General features: G+C 33.7%; 1 protein-coding gene and 1 long non-coding RNA gene across 4 annotated transcripts in view; one reads left to right on the top strand and one right to left on the bottom strand.

Annotated features, from left to right (window-relative positions):
• The first annotated feature begins 6,991 nt into the window (after window positions 1–6,991).
• LOC121727685 lies at window positions 6,992–24,422 on the top strand. Its single transcript, XR_006035710.1, has 3 exons — window positions 6,992–7,048; window positions 12,922–12,931; window positions 24,412–24,422. It is a non-coding gene; the product is annotated as an uncharacterized LOC121727685 (long non-coding RNA).
• The window catches only part of LOC121727681 (apoptosis-inducing factor 3-like), a 30,097-nt gene continuing 18,202 nt past the window's right edge, over window positions 14,186–26,080 (bottom strand). For all 3 annotated transcript variants that reach the window (XM_042115647.1, XM_042115649.1, XM_042115650.1), the window contains one exon: window positions 14,186–16,270. In XM_042115647.1, coding sequence (XP_041971581.1) covers window positions 14,969–16,270 — 1,302 coding nt within the window. In that variant the 3' untranslated portion in view covers window positions 14,186–14,968. The remainder of the gene's footprint in view (window positions 16,271–26,080) is intronic.

Here is a 26,080-nt window from a genome sequence, read left to right as displayed (position 1 = left end):
TTAAAAACTATAAACAAAAACATACTAACTAATAAGTATGATTAGTTCTATGTTACAATAAAGTAAAAAATGAAACGCCATCTGTTGAATCTTATTAGAACTAAAATGTTCATTGCATCGATATATTTCTGGATTTTTTATAATATTATACATAAAATATGTTTAAGATTTTTGAAATTTTATTTTAATACACATCCAAGACCCAGGAACATTGAAAACTTTTTGTTCCGCCTGCGGGACTCGAACCCAGGACCCCCGGGATGAGCGCTGGCCACGCGCAATGCGAATTCATTTTCATCGATATTTTCATGGAAATAAGATATTTTCCCACATCAAAATGTAGCCTATGTCCTTTCTCAGACTCTAGAATAACTGTATACAAAATTTCATTGCAATCGGTTCAGTAGTTTTGGCGTGAAAGCAAGACAGACAGACAGAGATACTTACGCATTTATAATATTAGTATGGAAGTATGGATAGTATGGATTAGAAATGCAGTAGGAGTTCTACATAAGATAAGATAGATTGATTATTATTATACCAAGTGATAATATTATTAAACATAATATTCTAACGTATTAAAAACTATAAACAAAAACATACTAACTAATAAGTACCTATGATTAGTTCTATGTTACAATAAAGTAAAAAATAAAACGCCATCTGCTGAATCGTATTAGAACTAAAATGTTCATTGCATTGATATATTTCTGGATTTTTTATAATATTATACATAAAATATGTTTAAGATTTTTGAAATTTTATTTTAATACACATCCAAGTCCCAGGGACATTGAAAACTTTTTGTTCCGCCTGCGGGACTCGAACCCAGGACCCCCGGGATGAGCGCTGGCCACGCGCAATGCGAATTCATTTTCATCGATATTTTCATGGAAATAAGATATTTTCCCACATCAAAATGTAGCCTATGTCCTTTCTCAGACTCTAGAATAACTGTATACAAAATTTCATTGCAATCGGTTCAGTAGTTTTGGCGTGAAAGCAAGACAGACAGACAGACAGACAGAGATACTTTCGCATTTATAATATTAGTATGGATTAGTATGGATAGTATGGATTAGAAATGCAGTAGTAGTTCTACATAAGATAAGATAGATTGATTATTATTATACCAAGTGATAATATTATTAAACATTATATTCTAACGTATTAAAAACTATAAACAAAAACATACTAACTAATAAGTATGATTAGTTCTATGTTACAAAAATGTAAAAAATAAAACGCCATCTGTTGAATCGTATTAGAACTAAAATGTTCATTGCATTGATATATTTCTGGATTTTTTATAATATTATACATAAAATATGTTTAAGATTTTTGAAATTTTATTTTAATACACATCCAAGTCCCAGGGACATTGAAAACTTTTTGTTCCGCCTGCGGGACTCGAACCCAGGACCCCCGGGATGAGCGCTGGCCACGCGCAATGCGAATTCATTTTCATCGATATTTTCATGGAAATAAGATATTTTCCCACATCAAAATGTAGCCTATGTCCTTTCTCAGACTCTAGAATAACTGTATACAAAATTTCATTGCAATCGGTTCAGTAGTTTTGGCGTGAAAGCAAGACAGACAGACAGACAGACAGACAGAGATACTTTCGCATTTATAATATTAGTATGGATAATCATTTGTTTTACAGATTCCCTCAAGATCCTCTAATAATAGGTTTTCCTCTTCTGGCTGAAATTAATTGGGCGTGTTGGTTGGAATCCCAAGAAAAATTCAACAATATGTAGCAAACATTTCATTGAAATTTTTTAAAGAAAAAGTAGAATAAATACTATTTCGGTTAAAGGAGCTATCCCAACTTTATTTGTACCAGTAAGTGATGTAGTAGCTAGAGAGTTGAAATTTTCACAGACTATGTATTTCTGTTGCCGCTATAACAACAAATACTAAAAACAAAATAAATTAAGTATTTAAGGGGGGCTCCGATACAACTAACATAATTTTTCAAACATTTTTTGCTTGGTAACAATAATGACAACAAGTAGGCACTTGAAATTTTCACAATGGCCATAATTGTAATATGTGTTATTCAATAATATTTAAATAAAATAAAAATTTAAGGGGGGCTCCCATACAAAAACACAATTTTGGCTGATTTTTGCTCTATAACGGTACGGAACCCTTCGTGCGCAAGTCCGACTCGCACTTGACCGATTATTTCTTAGATTGATTTGAAATGGATGACACTACGATGTTGCCACTTTTTAATTTCTTCACTTTCTTGACAGAGACAGACTATGACATATACAAAGATAGGTACAGTCTGTCAAAAAAGTCATGAAATTAAAAAGTGGCAACATCATAGTGTTCATCCCTTTTTTCTTAGATTGATTTGAAAGGGATGACACTACAATGTTGCCACTTTTTAATTTCATGACTTTTTTGACAGACTGTACTTTACATAGATTAGATTGTTTCTTGTAATGTCGTAAATTAAACACACAATATAAATACATCATAATTATTTCAAATTTTCTTAACTACATAATATATATAAATCATAATATTTACGTGTTTTTTAACTGTATTTAATATAAAGTATCGAAATCTTTTATAGTGACTGGATACAGTGTGGCCATAAGAGACCACACCGGAAACAAGTGGCGACTCCTATAATGTCGTGACTTTTTTGACGGGCTATAAATCAAACAAAATTTGTAAATCCCAGCTGTTTGTTTACGAAACGTCAAACTTTGTTTTACTATCACATTGGAAAAAATGGCCACGCGGTGAGGGACAGAAAATAATTATTTTATCTCTTTTCTCCACAAGCAATACGTAATTAACTATCTCTTTCTTTGTGTGAGTGAAAAGGAAATATACAGCTGTCTATACTTTTACTCTGTCTACGGTCCCTTGTTTACTACAAGTGTCTAACCCACTGAGATATTCGTTATCGTGCACAGGTGTAGGAAAGTGATGCAATATCCAGAAACATGCTATTTTGTGTTCTCTCCAAAACTCCATCGAAAGTTTCAGTAAGGCGTCTACCACTTTACTGAATCGACCGACTTGACTTCTTGACTGCATTTGTGGCATTGACTTTTACTCCATTTACTTAGACTTTAGACCTGACAATATTATAGAAAAATCGGCCAAGTACGAATGGAACTCGCGCACGAAGGGTTCCGTACCACAATAGAGCAAAAAAAAACTGAAAATTGTGTTTTTTTTTGTAATGGGTATGGTATAAATTTATATAAATTATTTAATTTATGTAAATTTTATTATAAATTATTAAAGTGCGAATAAAGTAGAGTATTTCGTGAATATTTCAAGTGCCTATGTATTGCCGTTATTGATTACGAGCAAAAAATAGCTAAAAAATCATGTTTGTTGTATGGGAGCCCCGCTTAAATATTTGATTTATTTTGTTTTTAGTATTTGTTGTTATAATAGTGGCAATAGATAAGTATACACAATCTGTGAAAATTTCAGAAGTCTAGCTATAGCGGTTCTTGAGACACACAGACAGACAGACGGACAGACATTGAAGTCTTCAATTCAATTCGTTTATTTGCTATAAAAGTGGTGAATACAGTAGGTGGTAATGATTATTTTCTTAAGATCTAACACTTTTAGCTATGTATAAAATAGCATGCAAATATATATTTAAATTATAATCATGTACAAAAATATGTTTTACACTAAAAATATTCAAATCAATTTTATACATAAGTTATCAATCATCATTAATAATAGTAATAATTAAACATATTATCATAAAGTTATAATATAAGTAATTATAATCATACAAAATATATTTTACGCTAACAATACCTATTCAAATCAATTTTTACATACTTAGTAATAATTAAACATGTCATGAGAGTAATGAGAAATCTAAGTATATATTTATGTCAAGAAATTAAATAAAGTAAAAATGTCAATTAATTTAAAAACTATTGTCATAAAATAAAATAAGTTAATGTCAACTGTTTAAGAATTCCTTTACATCATAATAAGATTCATTTATTAGCATTCTTTTTAGTTCTCTAATAGACTGTTTTTTAGACAAGTGTTTTATGTGATCTGGTATTTTGTTATAAATCTTTACACACATTGTATATGCATTATTTAGAAAAAGAGTTGTTTTTGGTTTTTTATTTATAATTAATCTATTTGAATTTCTAAAATATTTAGTTGGGTTTGTGTCAATCAATTGTGTAAAAATGTCCTTATTGTGTGTAACGAATTTAAATATTTCTAAAATGTACATGCTAGGTAGAGTCAATATGTTGAATTTTTTAAAGAAAGGCTTACATGACTCATACGGTGGAATCTTAGCTATAGCACGAATACATTTCTTTTGCACAATGAATGCTTTGTCTATATGCGTTGAGTTTCCCCAGACAACTAGACCATATCGCAGGACTGAGGACACGTAGCCGTGATAGGCTGTAATTGAGGTTTGGATACTAACTGTCCATGCTAACCTGCGCAAGACAAAAACAAATTTGTTCAGTTTTGAACAAACTTTATCTATGTGTGCATGCCAATTACAGTGTTTGTCAATTTGTACGCCTAAAAACAAGTTTTCCTCAACTTCCTCTATTTTTTCATTATTGTGTGTTAATTTTAAGTCAACGGGTTTTTTGTTATAAGTTCTTAATTGTATATACCTAGTTTTATTAACATTAATTTTAAGGTTATTACATGTCAGCCATTCAATTAAATATCTAAGTGTCAAGTTTATGTCATTTTCGATTTTATTCACGTCCGATTTATTATATGTAAATATTATAGATATGTCATCAGCAAATAATGTAAATTTATAATTATTCATGATTATTGGATTATTAATTTCAATGGGAATGTCATTTATGTAAAACAAGAATAGCTGAGGACCTAGTACAGAGCCTTGTGGAACTCCATATTCATTAAGTAAGACTGCAGATTCAGTATAGACTAATTCATTATCTCCGTTAATGTTTTCTATTATTGTGTATTGCGTTCTATTTTCAAGGAAGGCCTTAATCCAATTTAAAGCTGGTCCCCTTATTCCCATTTTGCTTAATTTCTTCAGTAGTAATTTATGTGAAACAAAATCAAAAGCTTTAGTCATGTCAATGAAAACAGTTATGCAGTGGTTCTTTTCATCAATGCAGTTTACAATTTGGTTAGTAACGTTGAAACATGCTTGTTGAGTTGATTTGTTCTTTTGAAAGCCAATCTTAGTAATAGGGTCCCGTTTTTACCCTTTTGGGTACGGAACCCTAAAAACGATGCTGAAAATTGTATATAGAATATTGTTTTCCCGCCATAATATACTCGACACTGGCCATGGTTAAATAGCCGAAGTGCCATAATAAGAGAAAAAAAATTTATCAGCTATCTGTCACTCACTGTCACTTTCAGTTTTCAAGATTTTCTGCAGAGGTTATATTTGCTGAATAGGTATATTAAAAATTATTAAGTAAAGTAGACACTTCTTGAAATTTTACTGATAACTGATCAATAAACTTTACATAGTCATCATGAGGTTAACACAGTTTCTTTTTCGACGAAATCGTCTTCCCAATGGTCACATATTCAGAGGCAAAGATCGCTTAGTTAAAAGGGTAGAACCAGTTCATTTACGGCGATTGCAACAAGATTTTGAAATTGAAGAACAAAACATGTACTATTTACGTTACCCATACTTAAGTGAGGTATGTAATGTTAAAATGCATCAAATTTATCCTAATACTTGCGTGATCTCCGTTTTTCATCAATATCTCAAAGATAAGATAGTGTTTTTCACCGAAACGCACAGAGCATAAACTTTGGGCCGTAAGCTTATAAATTCGTAAGTGGTTGAACCACTGTGGTTCCATGATCAAAAATTTTTTTTGTCATCGAAAATAATTGCCGCAAACATGCCAGGCGTGTTCATTTACACGAGTTCTCAACCTTTTATATTGTTTGGTCAATTTACTAAATTTTTTATGTAAATAATAAAATATAGTGTATTTTTTTTAGTTGTAACAAAAAAGATTTATAATAAACTAGATGACGCCCGCAAATGCGCTAAAATTAGTTTATCGCGCGAGAACCGTAAATTTTTTCGGGATAAAAAGTATCCTATGTACTTTGTCGGGACTCAAAGTATCTGCATACCAAATTTCAGCAAAATCTTATCAGTGGTTCGGGCGTGAAGAGGTTACAGACAGACAGACAGATAGACAGACAGACACACTTTCGCATTTATAATATTATTAAGGATTACATAAAACAGCACAAGCACTGGTACACCATGCCTGCTGTGATGCTTAAAAAAGCTGAAATATGTAAATATTGACAATACAATATGCAATCTATAATAGGTATGTTATAATGTAGGCACCAATAGGTACTGCTTACGTCTCGTCATCATATTCCTCTGTTTCTAGGTCATTTTTTCTATTCTCTAAAAAATCATAAATAAGTAACCAAAGGTTGATATTCACTGATCAAATTACGATACTTACCTCGGAATCCATTTACTGCGATAATTAAACCTTCAAAACCATAAACACTAGTAAAAACAAAACATATCTGCAGTAACTCAAGGACACAATTTTAACTAAGAAAAAAGGCTTTTTATGATTTTAACTCTTTACAGTGCCAGTGAACAGTGAACACGCCTAGTGTGCTACGTAATTTCATCCATGCCGAGAGCACACCTAGCATAGTTACGCATAGTTTGCGTTTCTTATAGGGCGGCATCACTTGGAACTACTAGAAAATTGTGGTGGCATTGAATGTGTTAAAGTAAATTATTGCACAAACATTTGTCACAACACTGATACTATCTAAAACAGTTTAAGATATAAATAAATTTACTTTTCAGGCAGAAAGTTTTGGACATGGTAAAGCTCTAGGCAAACAAGAACTAAGAATGGAAAAGCTAAAAGAAGCAACAAGAAGAATTTTCAAAGAAGATGTAACTCTTTATGAAAGATACAAACATTTAAGAGTCTCTGAAAACTGGGATTAGTATTTTATGTTTTGATGTTCTGAAGATTGTAAACAAGTAGTTCTTATTGATGTATGCATAAACTCTATGTTATACTTTTCTACTGTTTTATTTATTACTAGCTGTTGCCCGCGACTTCGTCCGCGTGGCTTCTTCAGTTTATAGCGCGCGATGTCAACAAAATTAATTGCATTTATATATTTTCTGGATGGAATATAGGCCAACACGGTACACTCGAACTCCTTTATTTTAGAGCGCCTTCTGTTGTCAACTTGTCACCATATATTAGAAATGCAGTAGGAGTTCTATAAGATAAGATAGATTGATTATTATTATACCAAGTGATTATATTATTAAACATAATATTCTAACGTATTAAAAACTATAAACAAAAACATACTAACTAATAAGTATGATTAGTTCTATGTTACAATAAAGTAAAAAATAAAACGCCATCTGTTGAATCGTATTACAACTAAAATGTTCATTGCATCGATATATTTCTGGATTTTTTATAATATTATACATAAATTAATACATTTAAGATTTTTTAAATATTATTTTAATACACATCCAAGACCCAGGAACATTTAAAACTTTTTGTTCCGCCTGCGGGACTCGAACCCAGGACCCCCGGGATGAGCGCTGCCCACGCGCAATGCGAATTAATTTTCATGGAAATAAGATATTTTCCCACATCAAAATGTAGCCTATGTCCTTTCTCAGACTCTAGAATAACTGTCTACAAAATTTCATTGCAATCGGTTCAGTAGTTTTGGCGTGAAAGCGAGACAGACAGACAGACAGACAGAGATACTTTCGCATTTATAATTGCATCGATATATTTCTGGATTTTTTATAATATTATACATAAATTAATACATATAAGATTTTTGAAATATTATTTTAATACACATCTAAGACCCAGGAACGTTGAAAACTTTTTGTTCCGCCTGCGGGACTCGAACCCAGGACCCCCGGGATGAGCGCTGCCCACGCGCAATGCGAATTCATTTTCATCGATATTTTCATGGAAATAAGATATTTTCCCACATCAAAATGTAGCCTATGTCCTTTCTCAGACTCTAGAATAACTGTGTACAAAATTTCATTGCAATCGGTTCAGTAGTTTTGGCGTGAAAGCGAGACAGACAGACAGACAGAGATACTTTCGCATTTATAATATTATTATGGATAGTTCTATCCTACTTCCTACTAATATTATAAAGTGAAAGTTTGGATGTATGTATGGATGTTTGTTACTCTTTCAAGCAAAAACTACTGAACGGATTTTAATGAAACTTTACAATAATATAGCTTATAGTTTATAGATTAGAATAACACACAGGCTACAATTTTAACCGACTTTCAAAATGGAGGAGGTGTTATGTTCGTATTTTAATGTTCAACAATTACTCTGCTGTTTGTGAACCAATTTTCTTTTTTTTTCTTTTGGTGTTTTGGTTATTATCATCCGAATTTGACACCATATTCATAAAAGTGATGACCTGATGAAGGGATCCATAAATAATCGAGGGGACTCCTCGAAATTTATATGGAAACATGTGGTGACTTCAGTTTCGTGAGCATTATTCTAAGCATTTGCTACCGGCAAGTAAGATTTTGCACCAATGTATACCATGGTTCGGAAGGTGCTGAGAGAACTCCTGACTCTTTATAGACACAAGTTTGGGAGTTTCGACGTTGTTTTAAGAACGGATTTCTTACTATGCAAATTACATTCATCATCATCACTACCATAAACCATTTTTACCCTATTATTGGTACTTTTCATATTCTTTTATTATATTATGTCACTTCAACCACGGGTCACACCGCGGGGCACAGCTAGTTATATTATAAAATATAATCCGCTGTGGTTAGTTCACATTATTCTAATCCAGTAAGTAATTCAATCCAGCCCTGAATTGAAGATAGAAATAATATGAACCAGCTAGAACAACTTCCAGAAACGTGCCTTTTGTATTCCCTCCTAAACTCAATCGAAAGTTTTAGTAAAGCATCTACCATTTTACTGAATCGACCGACTTGAGTCCTTGACTGCATAGACTTTTACTTTGACTAGACTTTGGACTTTACCAAATAGAAAATCGATGCTAAAAATTGTTACAAGAACATAGTTTTCCCGCCGCTTATTTGACACTGGCCATGGTTATATAGCCGAAGCGCCATAATAAGAAAAAAATAAAGAAAGGTTAAAATATTCAATATTAACTTCAATGTTGTTAAAGTTACTCCACTGATAAAATATAACAGACCAAATCGTCGAACATAGGAACAGAGGGGTGCAGTCCCAGCGAAGGAGCGTAACAAAAGTGTTTAGTACCTTTCGTTACTATGCAAACTAACTAGGTAAAATACAAAAATTAGCTTTTTTTGATTTAAATTTCTCACTTTACCGGATGGTTATCAAGAAATCTGCAGATTACCTAGTTAATTTGAACATTAACGTATTCCGCATTCTAACGGTGTGGGTAACATAATATATATAGGTATACAATGCATTCGACCACCCTCCCGCTTCACACTGACCTCACCCGCACACGCCCTTCGCAGGTACTATTAAATACCAGTTAATTGTAAGTTGTAGTTTAAGTTTAATTAATATTATTATATAAAACAATAAACTTAATAACAAAAAAAAATCTTTATTTATGTAATAAACTTTTTGCAGTCAGTACTTGCCACAGATTACTAGTAAGTATATATTTACTAGCGACAGTATATATTAAGTCTATGTTTACTAGTATATATTTGTAGACAGATAAGCGTCTTAAAAGAGTTTGACGCACCGAATATATAACACTACAGGAAAGGGCATATGGGCGTGGCCCGCGTGCCATAGTTATGTGGTTATGTCCAGCTGGACATAACTCGCACGCAAAAGGAAATTCGTGAGTACGGATTTAAACCTTATGGTAGTTGACGTAAGGTGTAAAATTGCGTACAACTTCAAGTCTTATCATATTTAGCTGTCAAGCGCCATCTAGCGTTGAATAACTGAACTCGGTAGTCAGAGCCGGTATTGCTAAATTTAAATTCTTAGAAAGGCTTCTCTCACTTGTGAGAGAAGCCTTTTTAAGGATTTTGCAGAAGGCAATGTAAACATTTTATATATCAAAGATTTATACGTCTTAGGACTTTTTTTGTAGAGAGCTAAAGATAAAAGTTTCTCGTCAAAAGTAAAACAACGTCCTTTTAGTTTTTTATTACATTGACTAAATTGTATTTTGCAAAATACTTTTACGGGTTTAGTCAGCTCATCAATTTTGTCAACCATTCTGTCAGCTTCACTTAACCTAGTTTGATATGATGGACGTCCCTTACGAAAATTCCTTACTGTACGAGTTACGACGAAGGGATTTCACGTTAGCTGCTAGTTCTTTATATTTTTGATGCAGCTTTGACCCTGAAAAGTAACCATACAACTAATGAGTTTCAAATGCAACTTTAAACTTATAACTAATATTACAAGTAAGTATATTAACTTTGAAATCTATATAAAATGAAACTGAAATGCATTTGCATATCAGTTTTAAGAAAGATGGCCGAGAGCTATTTATATCACGACCATCTTTCTTCTTCGGGTTCCATACCCAAAGGATAAAAACGAAACCCCGAAACGAAATTATGAGATGGACAGACACGGAAAACTTATTACTTACTAAGTTATCCGTGTCTGTCTGTCTGTCTCCAGGATGTAGGTATCTCAAGAACTGCTATAGCTGAACTTCTAAAATTTTACATAATTATTCTAAAAAAAACTATAAGTACAAATTACTTTCACTACACTATCTACGAACAAAATAAACTAAAAAAGATAGTATACTCAGAAATTTAACTTGAATTTCTACCAAAGGTCCACAAATTACGTGAGGTGTTTTTTTTTAAATTTTCTAAATTCTGACCATCCTCCCTTTCAGTGGTTTAAACAACGCCAAAATCCCCGAACTAGTATTTATAAGGATTCAAAAGTTCTGTTGGGTACCTTCGGATCCAGGGTATAACCTGATGTAAAGTCTTACTTTTTGGTAGCATGTGCCTTGAATATTTCGGAAAAAATTGAATTCACTACTTATATATTCCCAAACAAATTTCATATAGGTAATTCAAATAACAATGAGAAAAAAAAAATACGTGAGATTTCCCGAGACCCCTCCTCCCCCCAGCGTAATATTAGATGATTTGACACCTCGTGTAATTTGCGGCTGCCCTCAAAAACCTACAGTAGATTCAATAACACATAAGTTTTATCTTACTCCTAGAATTTCTATTTTCAGCCTGGCAAAAGCCCGAAAGGAAATAGTTATGCTCTAAGGTAATGCGAGACGCAGATGTTAAAGCAGCTGTAAAAATGAGAATTTATATTTAATTAAAAAAAGAATAATAAAATATAAGAATGTAAAATATGTTTCAGAATGGTAACAGAAGATACTTACACAGTTGTAACAGCCCACAATTATTACTATCCTCCAGCTCCACAGTTCCATATAAAGGTTGTACAATACTCTCTGGTATAGGTAAATGAAATTGGGACATTATTTCTTCAATACAGTCTGAAATAAAAAAAATCCCATCAAACGACTGGAAGTTGCAAATCAGCCTATCACGGACCAGATAAACCGTGATTTTCCAACAATGAGCAGGCTGATGATGATGAACTATAGCTAAGAACACTCTCGACCATGTCTGCTTTCAAACAAAAAAAACTAGTTCCAAATCGGTCCACCCGTTTGGATGCTACAATGCCACAGACAGACACACAGACCGACAGACACGTCAAACTTATAACACCTCTCTTTTTTGTCGGGGGCTAAAAATACCATTAAAATGTTATTTTTGGAAGGTTATATTACACTACAGTTAATAAAGTTCAAATTCTGTAGTCACAGTTCCCAGAACCTTTTACACTAATTGACTATCACCGGGACATCGTTAAGGCGAGTTACTTAGAGTTGCACTTCAGTGCAAGCACTATAAAAATATTAAATAGTAAAAATACTTACCAGAAGCATAATAATTTTCTCCTACATAGGGTATAGATTCTTCATGTATTAGTCCACCCCAAGTACCTATAAACAATATCATGAAAATCTGTATACATATTTCACTCTAACCATTGAGCCTTGACCTCCGTGGCTCAATGGTTAGAGTGTGTGGCAACTCAAGCCGGGGGTCGCGGGTTCGAATCCCGCCGATGGAACAAAAATTTTTCAATGTTCCTGGGTCATGGATGTGTATTAAATATGTGTATGATATACTAAAAATCTTTAATATATGTCTAGTATAAAAGTATTAAATATATTTCCGTTGTCTGGTACCTGTAACACAAGTCCTTCAGGTACTTAGCACGGGGCCAGACTAACGTGGTGTGAAGCGTCCATAATTAATAAAATTAATAAAAAATAAAAAATTTTGTCAAGTGGAATAACATTTTTTAGGATCCTAGCTAGGATAAGTGGAATAAGCGCTTAATTCAGTAATAATATTTTATATTGGCAATAAGTAATAAATAACATAATAAAGTAGCAATTTTATCACAGTTGAGTGCTTATTAGATTTATAGTTCTGAAAGCATATTTAGGATAATGTCATTGACATAGCTTAAGACCTAGTGTATAACAGTTAAAGTAGTACTTAGTGGTTTTAAGAAAGTTATACAATCTGTCTTAAAAGTCATGACACTACCCTAAATATAATATAATGGAACAAGTATTATCTTGTGATACTTTTATACCTAAATCCTATCTACCAACATAATTTTAATTTTTGTTAATAAAAGAATTCACAACACTTTAATATTGCCTTTTTCATAATTAGTCTTAATCTCAACTATATCTGTAAATATGTACCTATTAATAATTAATAACATAATAGCAATTTTATCACAGTTGAGTGCTTATTGGATTAATAGTTCAGTAAAGCATATTTAGGGTAGTGTCATGGCTTAGACATAGTGTATAACAGTTAATACTGTACTTAGTGGTTTTAAAAAAAGTTACACAATATGTCTTAAAAGCCATGACACTACCCTAAATAAATGCAACAAGTTAACTTACAACTACCAAGATACTTTCATACCTAAATCCTATCCTATAGAATTTATTTTAGTCTTGTTCTGGATCGGTTTTATTATTATTAATACTCTTATAAGCTTTGGCTAGTATATTATCTTTAGCGGGATGAATGATTTTCTGTGACAAAATATTTATATGCTTGCAATCATTAATGGTTAATTGTCACGGTGATGATGAAGACAATGAAGGTGAGGATGGTTCTGCCCCTGGGCCCGTTTTCGTCGTTTCTTTCATCTTTTTCAAATTATCTCTGTATTGTGTTAAAAGGCTATTTCTCTTCTTTGTTCTTCAACTGTAAATGGGACGGAGAAACTATTTTTTATTCGATGCCATGCGTCGTTAACTATGTTCCGATTTTTATGATCTTTGTTCTTCGGATCCCATATTGAGGGTTCTGTCTGAAGTAACTCGATAAATTCTAAAACTACCTCATTACTCCACTCCATCATTATAATAGTTGACATTCAAAATGTCTTGACAATTTACTGCTATCAGCGGCGCGCGCGTTACTATTCACTGCACAGATTACTAGTATATATTTGATTCACTGCGACAAGTGTGGCAGGCCGCACAAACTTTGAAGTTTGTTTACTTTGATGTGCGCAGAAAAACCGACACATGATGGCAAATGACGAATATGTGTTCAAACTTTGCACAAATAGGCAAATGTCAGTGCCACACTTGGGTATTTGCGTATTTGAACACATGTCTGGCGCCGGCATTAGGATTGCTTTTCAAATGACATTTCGTAGAGTACAGCACTTCTACCTCAGTTTAAATAGAATTATTTGTACATAAATCACTTATTTTATTAATTGACAAAATTTGTATGGAATTTATTCCTCTTGTGGCTTGGAACATGCAAAAAAAATAATACAGTTAATATGTAACTTTTTGACTCTGTAGCCAAAATATTTAAATTTAGCAATGATTAAAGATTAAATTCTGAATGATGTGGTGTTAGGGTTTTTTTACACAAAGCTGACCAAAAAAACTGACGGATTTGGCCTCATGACCCTTGCAAGAGTAGTACAGTATTTATAATGAATTAATGACATAACATTTTCAATTTTTGTAAGGGAAGATACAAAAAATAAGTACTTACTTAATTTCTTATATTAATTTTATTATATATTAAGTACATTCTTTGCACAAGTTTATCTTACACATCTCTAATTTATGTATACCTATAGGTATCATATCAACAGCCTATAAATGTACAATAAATATAAATAATAATTTGTTAGCAAGCACATAATAACATATTTATTTAGTACTTTGCAGTTATGCTTTCAGCCATTGAAATCAGAACAACTTGCAGCAATAAGTATGCTTAATACTGATAAAATCACAATTCACATAATATTTATACTTACCTACAACATTGTAATATTTTGTACTGACAAGTGACACATTTACATTCACTTAATCTGGTGCCAAGGGAGGTTAGTATTAGTATTTTTGTTACTTACTTAATATCCAGAAATGTAACAGAAATAAGTACTAACATGTTAGAAATGTGTTTGTGGTCCATGTAAAATAAAGGTTGAGTTGGTACTGACCTAACCTAAGTTCTATAAAACAGTTGGGCTTCTAACACGATAAATTAAATATTATGCATTACGATTTAAGTACGCCTTAAAAATTCCGCTTTAAAAAATTCTGTTATTTGCCATCTCTTGACATGGGGACTGGGGTTCTATAAAATGAAAGGGTCGTGGGTATAATTGTTGTGTGTGGGTAAAAAGTTGCAAGGAATCGCCAAACAAGGGATATAAATTATAAATGCTTTGCAATAACAGATAATGCTTTTGTTGATAAGACTAACTTGTGTGTTTTAGACTTTAACAATGAAGCAACCGCATAATTTACTTATTTCTTTACAGTTGTAAATTTAATTTATTTGCTTTATCCAAGCAAAGGGATCTCCTTGAAGATCCTTTTTGTACAATTTTTTTCCTTGGTAAAGTAATTCCGCAAACTGCGATACAACGGGATCCCGCATACACGAAGCAACAGCAATAACCTTCTCAGACGCATCAAAGAAGAAAATAACAAATTTGAGAGCATCTATGTCGCCTTCAATCTGAGAGCTCGCTGGCTTTCCGCAGCCCGCGTAGCGTATAGACTTCCCAAAAAGCATGGTCCAGAAATAAGGCACAGTACGTAAAGAAGTCACATTGTTCGCAATATTTTTTGCTGCGACTTGACCGTGATATTGAGCTAAGCCAATGTGGCCTATGCTCATATGCTCGTTATCGTGAGCGAATACGGGCGCGTGAGCAATATCACCGCCGGCATAAACGTTTTTGACATTCGTTTCCAATTTATCATTCACGTTGACGGAGCCATTTTTATTCAGTGAAATACCACTATTTTGCAAGAAATCAGTATAATATGTGCTTCCCACACCCAAAATCAAAATATCGGCGGGCAACGTCGCTCCATTAGTGAGCTCAACTGATTTTATAGCACCATTTTCGCCGATGCATTTAGCAATAGACGTTTGAAATTGGAATTTAATACCTTTCTCTTCGAACAACTTTCGGAGACTCTGCCCAATTTCATTGCCGAAAACTTGTCCGAGTGGGGACGAATCTTTACCTACCACAGTCATAGATTTGGCCTTTTGATAGCACGATGCTGCGGCTTCGAGACCGATAAAACTGAGTCCGAGGCAAACAACATGTTTCTCGGGATTTTCGCCGAGCGCCTTTATCACGTTAACGGAGTCTTCGAAATTCCGTAGGGTAAATACATTCTTCAGATCTATTCCGGGTACGTCACTCGGAATTCTCGGTTTAGACCCCGTGGCTATATACAAGGACGTGAAGCGTAGTTTCTCACTATTACTCAAGTGGACGCTCTTATCTTCTGGATCTACTTTTTGAGCTTCCACACCTTTTATGACCTCGATGTTAGCATTTTTGTAGTAATCGTCGGTTCGGGCTTGTAGTTTTCCAATGTCGGTGACAGTACCGATTTTAGAAACTTTGATTCTGTCATAGGGTAGGTAGTTTTCTTTGCAGACTAGGGTGATTCTTCCCATGAATCCCTCGTCGCGTAACTTTTCAGCGCAAGTGGCACCGGAAGGTCCACCACCAATGATAACCACCGATGCTCCGTCGCACGGTAAATCCGAACCCAAATCTTTGACCCGTTTGTTGGACTTCAAATCGCTTATTTTCGCTCGAACCTGGAATAGGTATAATAAAATAATTAATTACGAACAAATATTTTGGTATATATAGTATATATATATATATATATATATATATATATATATATATATATATATATATATATATATATATATATATATATATATATATATATATATATATATATATATATATATATATATATATATATATATATATATATCCGTCCAGTGGTTTGGGCTGTGCGTTGATAGATCACTATGTCAATCAGTTAGTCACCTTTGAGTTTTATATATAGATTTTAATTTTTAAGATTACACTTTGTAAATATAAATGAGTGTAAAAGGCGAATATTAGAATTACATACAATAATATTAGAATAAAATGCTGATTACGGATATATAAAATGAAAATACGTCTGGCGATTTTAAAGTAAAATACTTAAATTGGTAAGTAATCGGGATTACTCGACATAGTGGTTGATGGCTTATCACCACTGTGTGGAAATATTATAGACTAGCTGTTGCCCGCGACTTCGTCCGCGTGGAATTCAGTTTATAGCGCGCGATGTCAACAAAATTGGTGTCAAAAGCTTTTATAAAAACCGGCCAAGTGCGAGTTGGACTCGCCCATGAAGGGTTCCGCAGCAGCAATAAGGTTTATTTCTACGAAATTAAAAGGTTTTTGATTTATTTTTATATTTCAGTTGATTTAATGAAAGTTAATTTAAGTTTTACCATTTATGACGTATAAAAAAAACTACTTGCTAGATCTCGTTCAAAACAATTTGCGTTGGTAGTTTTTATAGTAATATACATCATATATTTTTTCTACAATTATTATGCCCCTACTTTAGAAGTTAGAGGGGGGGGACACACATTTTACCACTTTGGAAGAGTCTCTCTCGCAAACTATTCAGGTTAGAAAAAAAATGATATTAGAAACCTCAATATGATTTTTGAAGACCTATCCATAGATACCTCACACACATAGGTTAGATGAAAAATTTTTTTTTTTAATTTCAGTTGTACCTATGGGAACCCCCAACATTTTTGATAATTTTTCAATTTTTGTATCAAAATCTTAATGCGGTTCACAGACTCCATCTACTTACCAAGTTTCAATAGTATAGCTCTTATAGTTTCTGAGAAAAGTGGCTGTGACATACGGACGGACAGACAGACAGACAGACAGACAAACAGACATGACGAATCTATAAGGGTTCCGTTTTTTTGCCATTTGGCTACGGAACCCTAAAAAACCCTGGTATCCCTTAAATCAATACAGCTGTGCAGTGTGCACACAATAAGTATTTCATTTTTTAGGGTTCCGTACCTCAAAAGGAAAAAACGGAACCCTTATAGGATCACTTTGTTGTCCGTCTGTCCGTCCGTCCGTCTGTCAAGACCCTTTTTCTCAGGAACGCGTGGAGGTATGAAGCTGAAATTTATATCAATTACTCAGGTCTACTGTCCCTTGAAGCTGTGAAAAAATCAAACTTCTAAGCCAACGCAATCAAAAGATACAGCCGTTTATGCCGCAAATTTTCGACACTTGCAAGGGAATCAAAACCTACAGGGTGCTTCCCGTGAACTCAGAATCTTGAAATTTGGTACGAAGCAACGTCTTATAGCATAGATAAAGGAAAAATTACGAAAACCATAAATTTTTAGTTACATCACATAATATATTTTTTTTTAATAATTTTAAACTTACTACCCATTTCCTCATAAACGCGTAGAGGTATTAAATTGAAATTCATACCAAATACTCAGGTCTATAATACCTTTAAGCTGTCGGAACCCTCGGTGCGCGAGTCCGACTCGCACTTGGCCGGTTTTTTTATATTAAACTTTATATTTTATGCCAAATTTTAAAGCTTATTTAGCCCCCCAATTACACAACTTTACCCATAAACTATCATTGATAGGTTTAAGGTTACGTCACTGCACAGATAAAGTACTGAGTTATTTAATACCGTAGAATAGATCAGATATAACAATCGAAAAAAATCGAAACTTAAATGTAAGATGATACCACCTCTTATAGAAAGACTTTTGAGCAAGCGTCAGCGCGATGTAGAAGACGCACGGTGCCATCTATTATGAATTTTTGGAACTAACTTAATTTGAACAAATTTACGGGGTTAAAAATAACCCCTTACAACCCTTTTTTCCAGTAAAAAGTAGCCTATGTCCTTTCTCAGGCTTTAGACTATCTGTATACAAAATTTCATTACAATCGGTTCGGTAGTTTTGGCGTTTGGCGTGAAAGCGAGACTGACAGACAGACAGACAGACAGAGATACTTTCGCATTTGTAATATTAGTATAGATTATGTGCACACTGCACAGCTGTTTTTGGGTATTTTGATTAATTAAGGGCCTAAAACTAATACTTATTATTATTATTGTAAAACTAATACTTATTATTATTATTGAGGTACAAAAGTATTTTTGGTAATACCTAATAATAAGTATATGTTCCTATGATAATATTGTTTTATGAACAATAAGTTCCATATGTTTGTTATGCAATTCTTATTAAGTAAGTCTTTTTTGGAAAAGTACTGTAATGTAGGTTTTTATTTTTGTGTAAAATTTAGTGATTATACTATTCCCATCATATAATACCATATTGTAGTCAAGAGAAGTTATAAATGAAAAAGTGCTTGTATAAGAATTTAGCTAATTTGGATTCTATGATATTATCAATTATTTAACTTTTCTAGTAGTTCAGGTGTGTCAATGTTTATCCGGAGCATGTTATACATACATCTAAAGTTTAAAAGGTGGTGTTCTCAAAATTCTTGTTAAAAGTAAGTAATATGCCTTTGAATTTACCTCTTTGGTGCAGTTTTTATCATGCATATACCAAAATACTTCAGGTTTACAAGGCAATAGTTTGTGAAATAACACAAAAACCTACAATGCAACTATAAGATTGTACCTGTAGGTTTTTGGTGAAAATTCATACTTATTTTACAGTAATTATACACAACACTTGTGTTCCTTATACCTTGTATGTGTTTCTTGTGTACTAAATCAATGCAGTCTTAGCTCATCCCACAAATGCAAACCTTATTGTTGACTAGACATATAGGTATATTGATTTATTGTATTATTATACTACACCTCACTTATGTTATTATTCTGAAACCTCACTAACACTAAATGGATTACTAAGGTCTCTAAGGCGTCTTTACTTATGTCTCGCTTCCTGATTAACTTGAGAATACTTAATCGTTTTCCAAAAAATCGGACACTTCGAATGTTTAGTTTTTATAACGAATTATTTTCACTAAAATATATGCTATAGACTAAAATATAACTTATTAAGTAACTAACCAACTAAACAGCAATATAATTTAAGACTAAAAAGTATGTAATATTAATAAATAAAATAACTTAAATGTAAACAAACTATTCAGTAAAAGCTACTCGTTGGTTGGTGTTTATTGAATTGCTGTATTTGACGTAAAAGCCAGCCAGCTTATGTCAGTTGTGTTGTCATGATACGAAATTACTACTCAGTTATCAATGGAGAAGTGAGTTTTGTGTCACATGACCACTGACTGGCTGGAAAATAGAGGTCGTGGTACCAAAATGCGAGCCATTCAGTATTCTGGCTGGTTTTAAGAGCTTGTGATAGAGGCCCAGATTAGTGTGAAAGCCCGAGCAAAACTAAAATGGCTACCATTTTACAACCGTGAGAGAGAGAAAAAATTTGAAGGCCAATTTGTCGATAAAATATGCCATAGATCATGACATTAAAGGATCGGACACCGGTGTCGGGACACATTGTATATATACAAGAATTGCTCGTTTAAAGATATAAGATATTCTGTCTTTTTTCAATTCAATTTATTTATATCCAAGAAATTGGTACAAAGGTCTACATTCTTAACATAAATATAACAGCTATAGTTAGCCTTCAAAGCCTGAGGCGTGATGTAATTTTTATTACGTGTCAGAAAGCAGGCTAAGGTCACCTTGGGTTGCCTTAAGGCTTTTTACGTAGACTATTCTGACTTTCGATTCAACGTCATTATTAAGTATACTTTAAAGGTTGATAATCTATACTAATATTATAAAGAGGTAAACTTTGTTTGTTTGTTTGTTTAATTGTAATGAATAGGCTCAAAAACTACTGGACCGATTGTAAAAATTCTTTCACCATTCAAAAGCTACATTATTTACGAGTAACATAGGCTACTTTTTATTTTGTAAAATATAGGGTTCCGTAAGATATTTCAGTTTTTCGGAAACAACCAGAAAATTTACTTATTTTGCGTACGCTGCCTAAACTATAAAAGATAGATACGCGACATACTATACCTATGTATATGTCAAGTGAGGCACAACAACAATTTTTTTATTTAAAAATCTTAATTTTTTTGGACTATATTTAATCGCATTTATTTTACTCATGCTAAGAATCCTTATCAAAATTAATTATTTCATCACTAAGAACAGTTTATTTAGATTATACTAGCTGTTGCCCGCGACTTCGTCCGCGTGGACTTTAGTTTAAAGCCCGCAGTGTCAACAAAATTTGTGTCAAATTTAAAAACTTTTTAAAACCCTGGTAAGTGGTACCCCTCTTAGGGCCGCGCTACACCGGATTGGCAGCGCTGAAAGTGCTCGCCTCGCCGCGGCCATTCCGGTGTAGCGCGGCCTTTAATTAATCAAAGTACCCAAAAACAGCTGTGCAGTGTGCACATAATCTATACTAATATTATAAATGCGAAAGTATCTCTGTCTGTCTGTCAGTCTCGCTTTCACGCCAAACGCCAAAACTACCGAACCGATTGTAATGAAATTTTGTATACAGATAGTCTAAAGCCTGAGAAAGGACATAGGCTACTTTTTTTACTGGAAAGTCGCGAGACTTAACAATCTGTCAATATTTAATTACTGTAATAAAATAAAAAATATTATATCAGTTTACTAAGTTAAATTGGCACTTACTACTTTATTATTAACAAATCACGCGACAAGCTTTTATTATCATGCAAATTGTATAATATATTAGGTTATAACTTAATAGGAAATTTATTTTCTTCTTTTTAAAGTATTTAAATAAAAGCTTTTTTTCAAAAAGTTTTTTGCGTATAATTTATTTAATTTAAATACGTACTTTGGTTATGGAGTCTTTACTCCACTCTAGTTAAACGAGAAAGTAATTGCTTTTTTTTGAGATTTTGCAAACCGAACCATGTTTGTGGGATCCGAAACTCAAAAGTTACAAGAATCGTGGAATGCAAAGTGATGCTTGGCGATGGATAATAGAATGATTACCTTTTGAAGAAATGAATTAACATTAGAAAAAGATAAACGCGACTTCAAAATTGTACGTAATTTAGAATTAAATCGCCCTTTCTCCAAAACTACTGAACCAATTTTGATGCAACTTGCACTATTCCCTAAGTTGAACAATATCTAGTACAACAAAAAAAGATTTACTGAAATCGCAATGGTAGTTCCAAAGATATGCGAACACTAACATAAAAACATACATACATACATACTTATATACATAAATACCAGAGATGTGACTTATCTAAGATACAAGTATCTGAAATACAGATACAAGATACAAAATACGTATCTTGTATCTGTATCTCAGATACTTTTTTTGAAATTCATTTTGTATCTTGTATTTACATACTTACCTGTTATTTGGTATCTTAGTATTTTGTAGATACTATGTTTGCTAAAATACTTTTAGTTATTTTTGCCGGAAGTGTTACAATTTTTGAGAATTCGTCAGAATAGGCTGTTTTCTTTTTATAATCTGCACCAGATGGCGCGACGATAGACACTTCTAGATTTTCTATTGGTTCCCCACCGACCTGAAATTATTTGCAGGTTGGCAACTTAAATGGACTTAATATTGGTTGTGTTTCTAAAAATATCAGTGTACTGTCAAATGTGACATAAATCAAAATACCAAAAATTTAGTTCCGAAGCGGCCACACTACGTATCGTCACTGTACGTTGAGAGCCCGACGGGATCACACGTGTTGGCTTAGACTTGTTTGCATTTAAATCGCACGTTTTTAAAAGCTTTTATTTAACTTGCTCTGTATGTATGTAAGTATGTATGTTCGGGTAAAATCTTGGTACTCAATTTTGAATTAGATATATTTAACCGATCGAGCTGAAATTTTGCAGGCACGTTTAGTTTGGATGACAATACATGATATTGTATTTGACATCACTCTAAATCCAATATGGCCGACAATCCAAGATGGCGAAATAGTTATTTTCTATGCAGTTCTACAATATGGATATTAAATGGAAGGGCTTTTTGAAAGTAATTTAGTTTCCATTAGCATAAAATTAACATAAAACTGTATGTATTTGAACATTTCCATATATTTTTATGTTGTTTTTGGCTTCGTCTCTCTAGTTTAAATTTCACGAAGAACAAAGCGCTTAGGCCAGTACACTGGTAACAGTTTAGGAAGACACTGAGTACTGACATAATATAATACCATGATAATACCTCAAATACCTGTCAATGCCTGGCAACGTAAGGAAATCTACACTGACTGGGAGACATAGATTGGTGACATCAAACAATAATGAGATTAATTTATGTCTAATGGGAGACAATAGACACAAATTAATCTCATTTTAGTTGCTTTTCTATTTATATAATAGAAAAGCAATTTAAGTGAGTCAGTCTGGTACCGTGGTAAGTACCTGAAGGACTTGTGTTACGGGTACCAGACAACGGAAATATATTTACGGCCATTCCCAATATTTGATCTATCTCTGGTTTTGCCCTACTAGAGATAGGAATAGCTCAGATTAGACATTAGAGCCATATATTTTATGTCAATTGTGAGCTATTCCTATCTCTAGTAGGGCAAAACCAGAGATAGATCAAATATTGGGAACGGCCGTTAATAATTTTATACGTCACTAACGGCTCGCCCCGGCTTCGCACGGGTGGACATTGATTTTTAAATATTTATTTTTCAATCTTAGTCAATCTTTATGTTAAGCAGAACATAAAAATGGTTTACACTATTTAGCCTGTAACTACTATAATATTATAATTATTATACACATTTATCCTGCGACTCCTCCCAAGCTTCAAAAATACTACAAAGAAGTCCTATACCAGCATCCGTTGTGGATCGACCCTTAGTAAATCCGTATTGGTTATAGCGCGCGATGTCAACAAAATTGGTGTCAAAAGCTTTAATAAAAAAACTCTGGTACCCCTTAAATCAAAACAGCTGTGCAGTGTCAGTAGGGTTGCTGAGGATTCCTCTTCCGCTTCCTCATAAAGAGGAAGTTCCGCAATATTTTGGGTTCCTCAACCGTTACCGCATCCTCATAAATAAAAAAAAATCCTCTTCCGCTATCGCTTCCTCAAAATTTAAGAGGAATTTATGAGGAATTTCACTGCGCATGCGCGTCGCGTATCCATCTTTTTTGTGTGCGTGTGTTGTGTATGTTACTGAACTCCTCCTTAATTGCTGGACCGATTTTGATGATTCTTTATTGTGTGTGTTTTGAGAATGGTTTAGATTCATAGTTGGGTCCACTGGAAAATGCCCTTTTAATTATTTTTAGGGTTCCGTACCTCAAAAGGAAAAAACGGAACCCTTATAGGATCACTTTGTTGTCCGTCTGTCCGTCCGTCCGTCTGTCAAGACCCTTTTTCTCAGGAACGCGTGGAGGTATGAAGCTGAAATTTATATCAATTACTCAGGTCTACTGTCCCTTGAAGCTGTGAAAAAATCAAACTTCTAAGCCAACGCAATCAAAAGATACAGCCGTTTATGCCGCAAATTTTCGACACTTGCAAGGGAATCAAAACCTACAGGGTGCTTCCCGTGAACTCAGAATCTTGAAATTTGGTACGAAGCAACGTCTTATAGCATAGATAAAGGAAAAATTACGAAAACCATAAATTTTTAGTTACATCACATAATATATTTTTTTTTAATAATTTTAAACTTACTACCCATTTCCTCATAAACGCGTAGAGGTATTAAATTGAAATTCATACCAAATACTCAGGTCTATAATACCTTTAAGCTGTCGGAACCCTCGGTGCGCGAGTCCGACTCGCACTTGGCCGGTTTTTTTTTTTGTGTAATGTATGTACCTAGTTATGGATAGACAGGACAAAGACTTTTGGGTTGGGTCCGCTAGTATTTATAATTTCCTATCATCCTCTTCCTCATCCGCATCCTCTTCCTCAAAAAAATATCCTCTTCCTCACCCGCATCCTCTAAATTTGCGCGTGAAAATTCCTCTTCCTCCTCTTCCTCATAATCACTTTCTCAACAACTTTATATTTTATGCCAAATTTTTAAGCTTATTTAGCCCCCAATTACACAACTTTACCCATAAACTATTTATCATTGATAGGTTTAAGGTTACGTCACTGCATAAAGTACTGATTTAATAAGTAACGTAAAAAAGCAATAACAATCGAAAAAAATTGACTATACGATAATACCACCTCTTATAGAACGACTTCTGGGCAAGCGTTAGCGCGATGTATAAGACGCACGGCGCCATCTATTTTGAATTTTTGGAACTAACTTAATTTGAACAAAGGCGAATGGGCAAGTGTCTATGGAACTTAGTATCGCTAAAAATATTTTTGTGCCATTAGCTATTTTAGCTTAAATAATCGCTTGATTATAGCTCTTTCTAATACATCAGCTACGATTCTTACAACTCTCCGGAGTTTACGGCAATTTCAATTTAAAAATACGAGTTAAGTAACGTTGCGCCTCGTATTTGAGCCTATAAAGCTTAAAATATATGATAAAAACTAATTAAAACTTTTTTTACTATCTATGTTTTAATATGTGAAAAAGGAAATACCTAAGGAAATAGGAAATAACTTCTCCCAATGACCGTCGACTAATATGCCGCAGTAGAAGTGAACAATTAACACACCGTAAGTTTTCCATGTTTCTGCTCACTGTTGAGTCTCTTCAATGAAGATCAGAGGAGTCACTTTCTCTTAACTAATGGAGTCTCTTTTTCTAAATTAATAGAGTCTCTATCTCACTATCACTTTGTTTATTTCTACTGATTGTATCAAACCACACAAGAAACATTCGTACAATCCGAAAATTCAAACTAACGTGCGTAACTAAGGAACCGCGATGACGTTTGAGACATATCGCCGTGTCGGTGTTGCCAGATGTTAAAATGTAATATTGTTCAATCGATATTATCGAGTGGTGAATTAAATGAATTAAAAACATTTGGCGTACTCAAGCAGAATTTAACAGTTTATTAGTCCATACATAGCGAGCCTCCTCACGAGGTATTTGCCGCGCAAGGAAATGGTTCCCGACGGCACAAGAGTGGCAGCCTTGGTAACCTTTGAACAAAACAAAAAGCCGGCTTTTTATTTTGCTCGAAGAATAAACTTGGGACTATATTACTGAAATCCCTCTGACCGGAGAAAATTCAGAGCATTGAAAACAGAACTCAAGAGTCTGGACCTATGTAACAAAGAGCAGAAATACGGAAATACTACAACTGTTTGAGTCAAATGTTTGTGGATTTGAGTCTCGCGCTGACTCATTCACACAGGCGCGCGCGATCGAGCGGGACAGACTGACAATCGCACCGATATTCGAGGCATGAGAATCAGGCCCCAGACTTCAGTGTTCTAGTTTAATTGCGTTGCTTTTTTTCGGCCGGTGCGATTCCGAGCGGCCGGGTCTATGGCTGGGTCACCGTGTCTGAGGTAGTCGGTACTTGGTACACTCGCTCGGTGACTCGGTCACTCCGCACTCGCCTGCAGCAGCACACGTGCTTACACGGCCGCGGGACGTCTATATAGCGGAAAATG

Source organism: Aricia agestis, chromosome 6 (assembly GCF_905147365.1).
Source record: "Aricia agestis chromosome 6, ilAriAges1.1, whole genome shotgun sequence".
Lineage (NCBI taxonomy): Eukaryota > Metazoa > Arthropoda > Insecta > Lepidoptera > Lycaenidae > Aricia > Aricia agestis.
The sequence above is the reverse complement of the archived record's forward strand: the minus strand, read 5'-3'. Positions and strand labels throughout refer to the sequence as shown.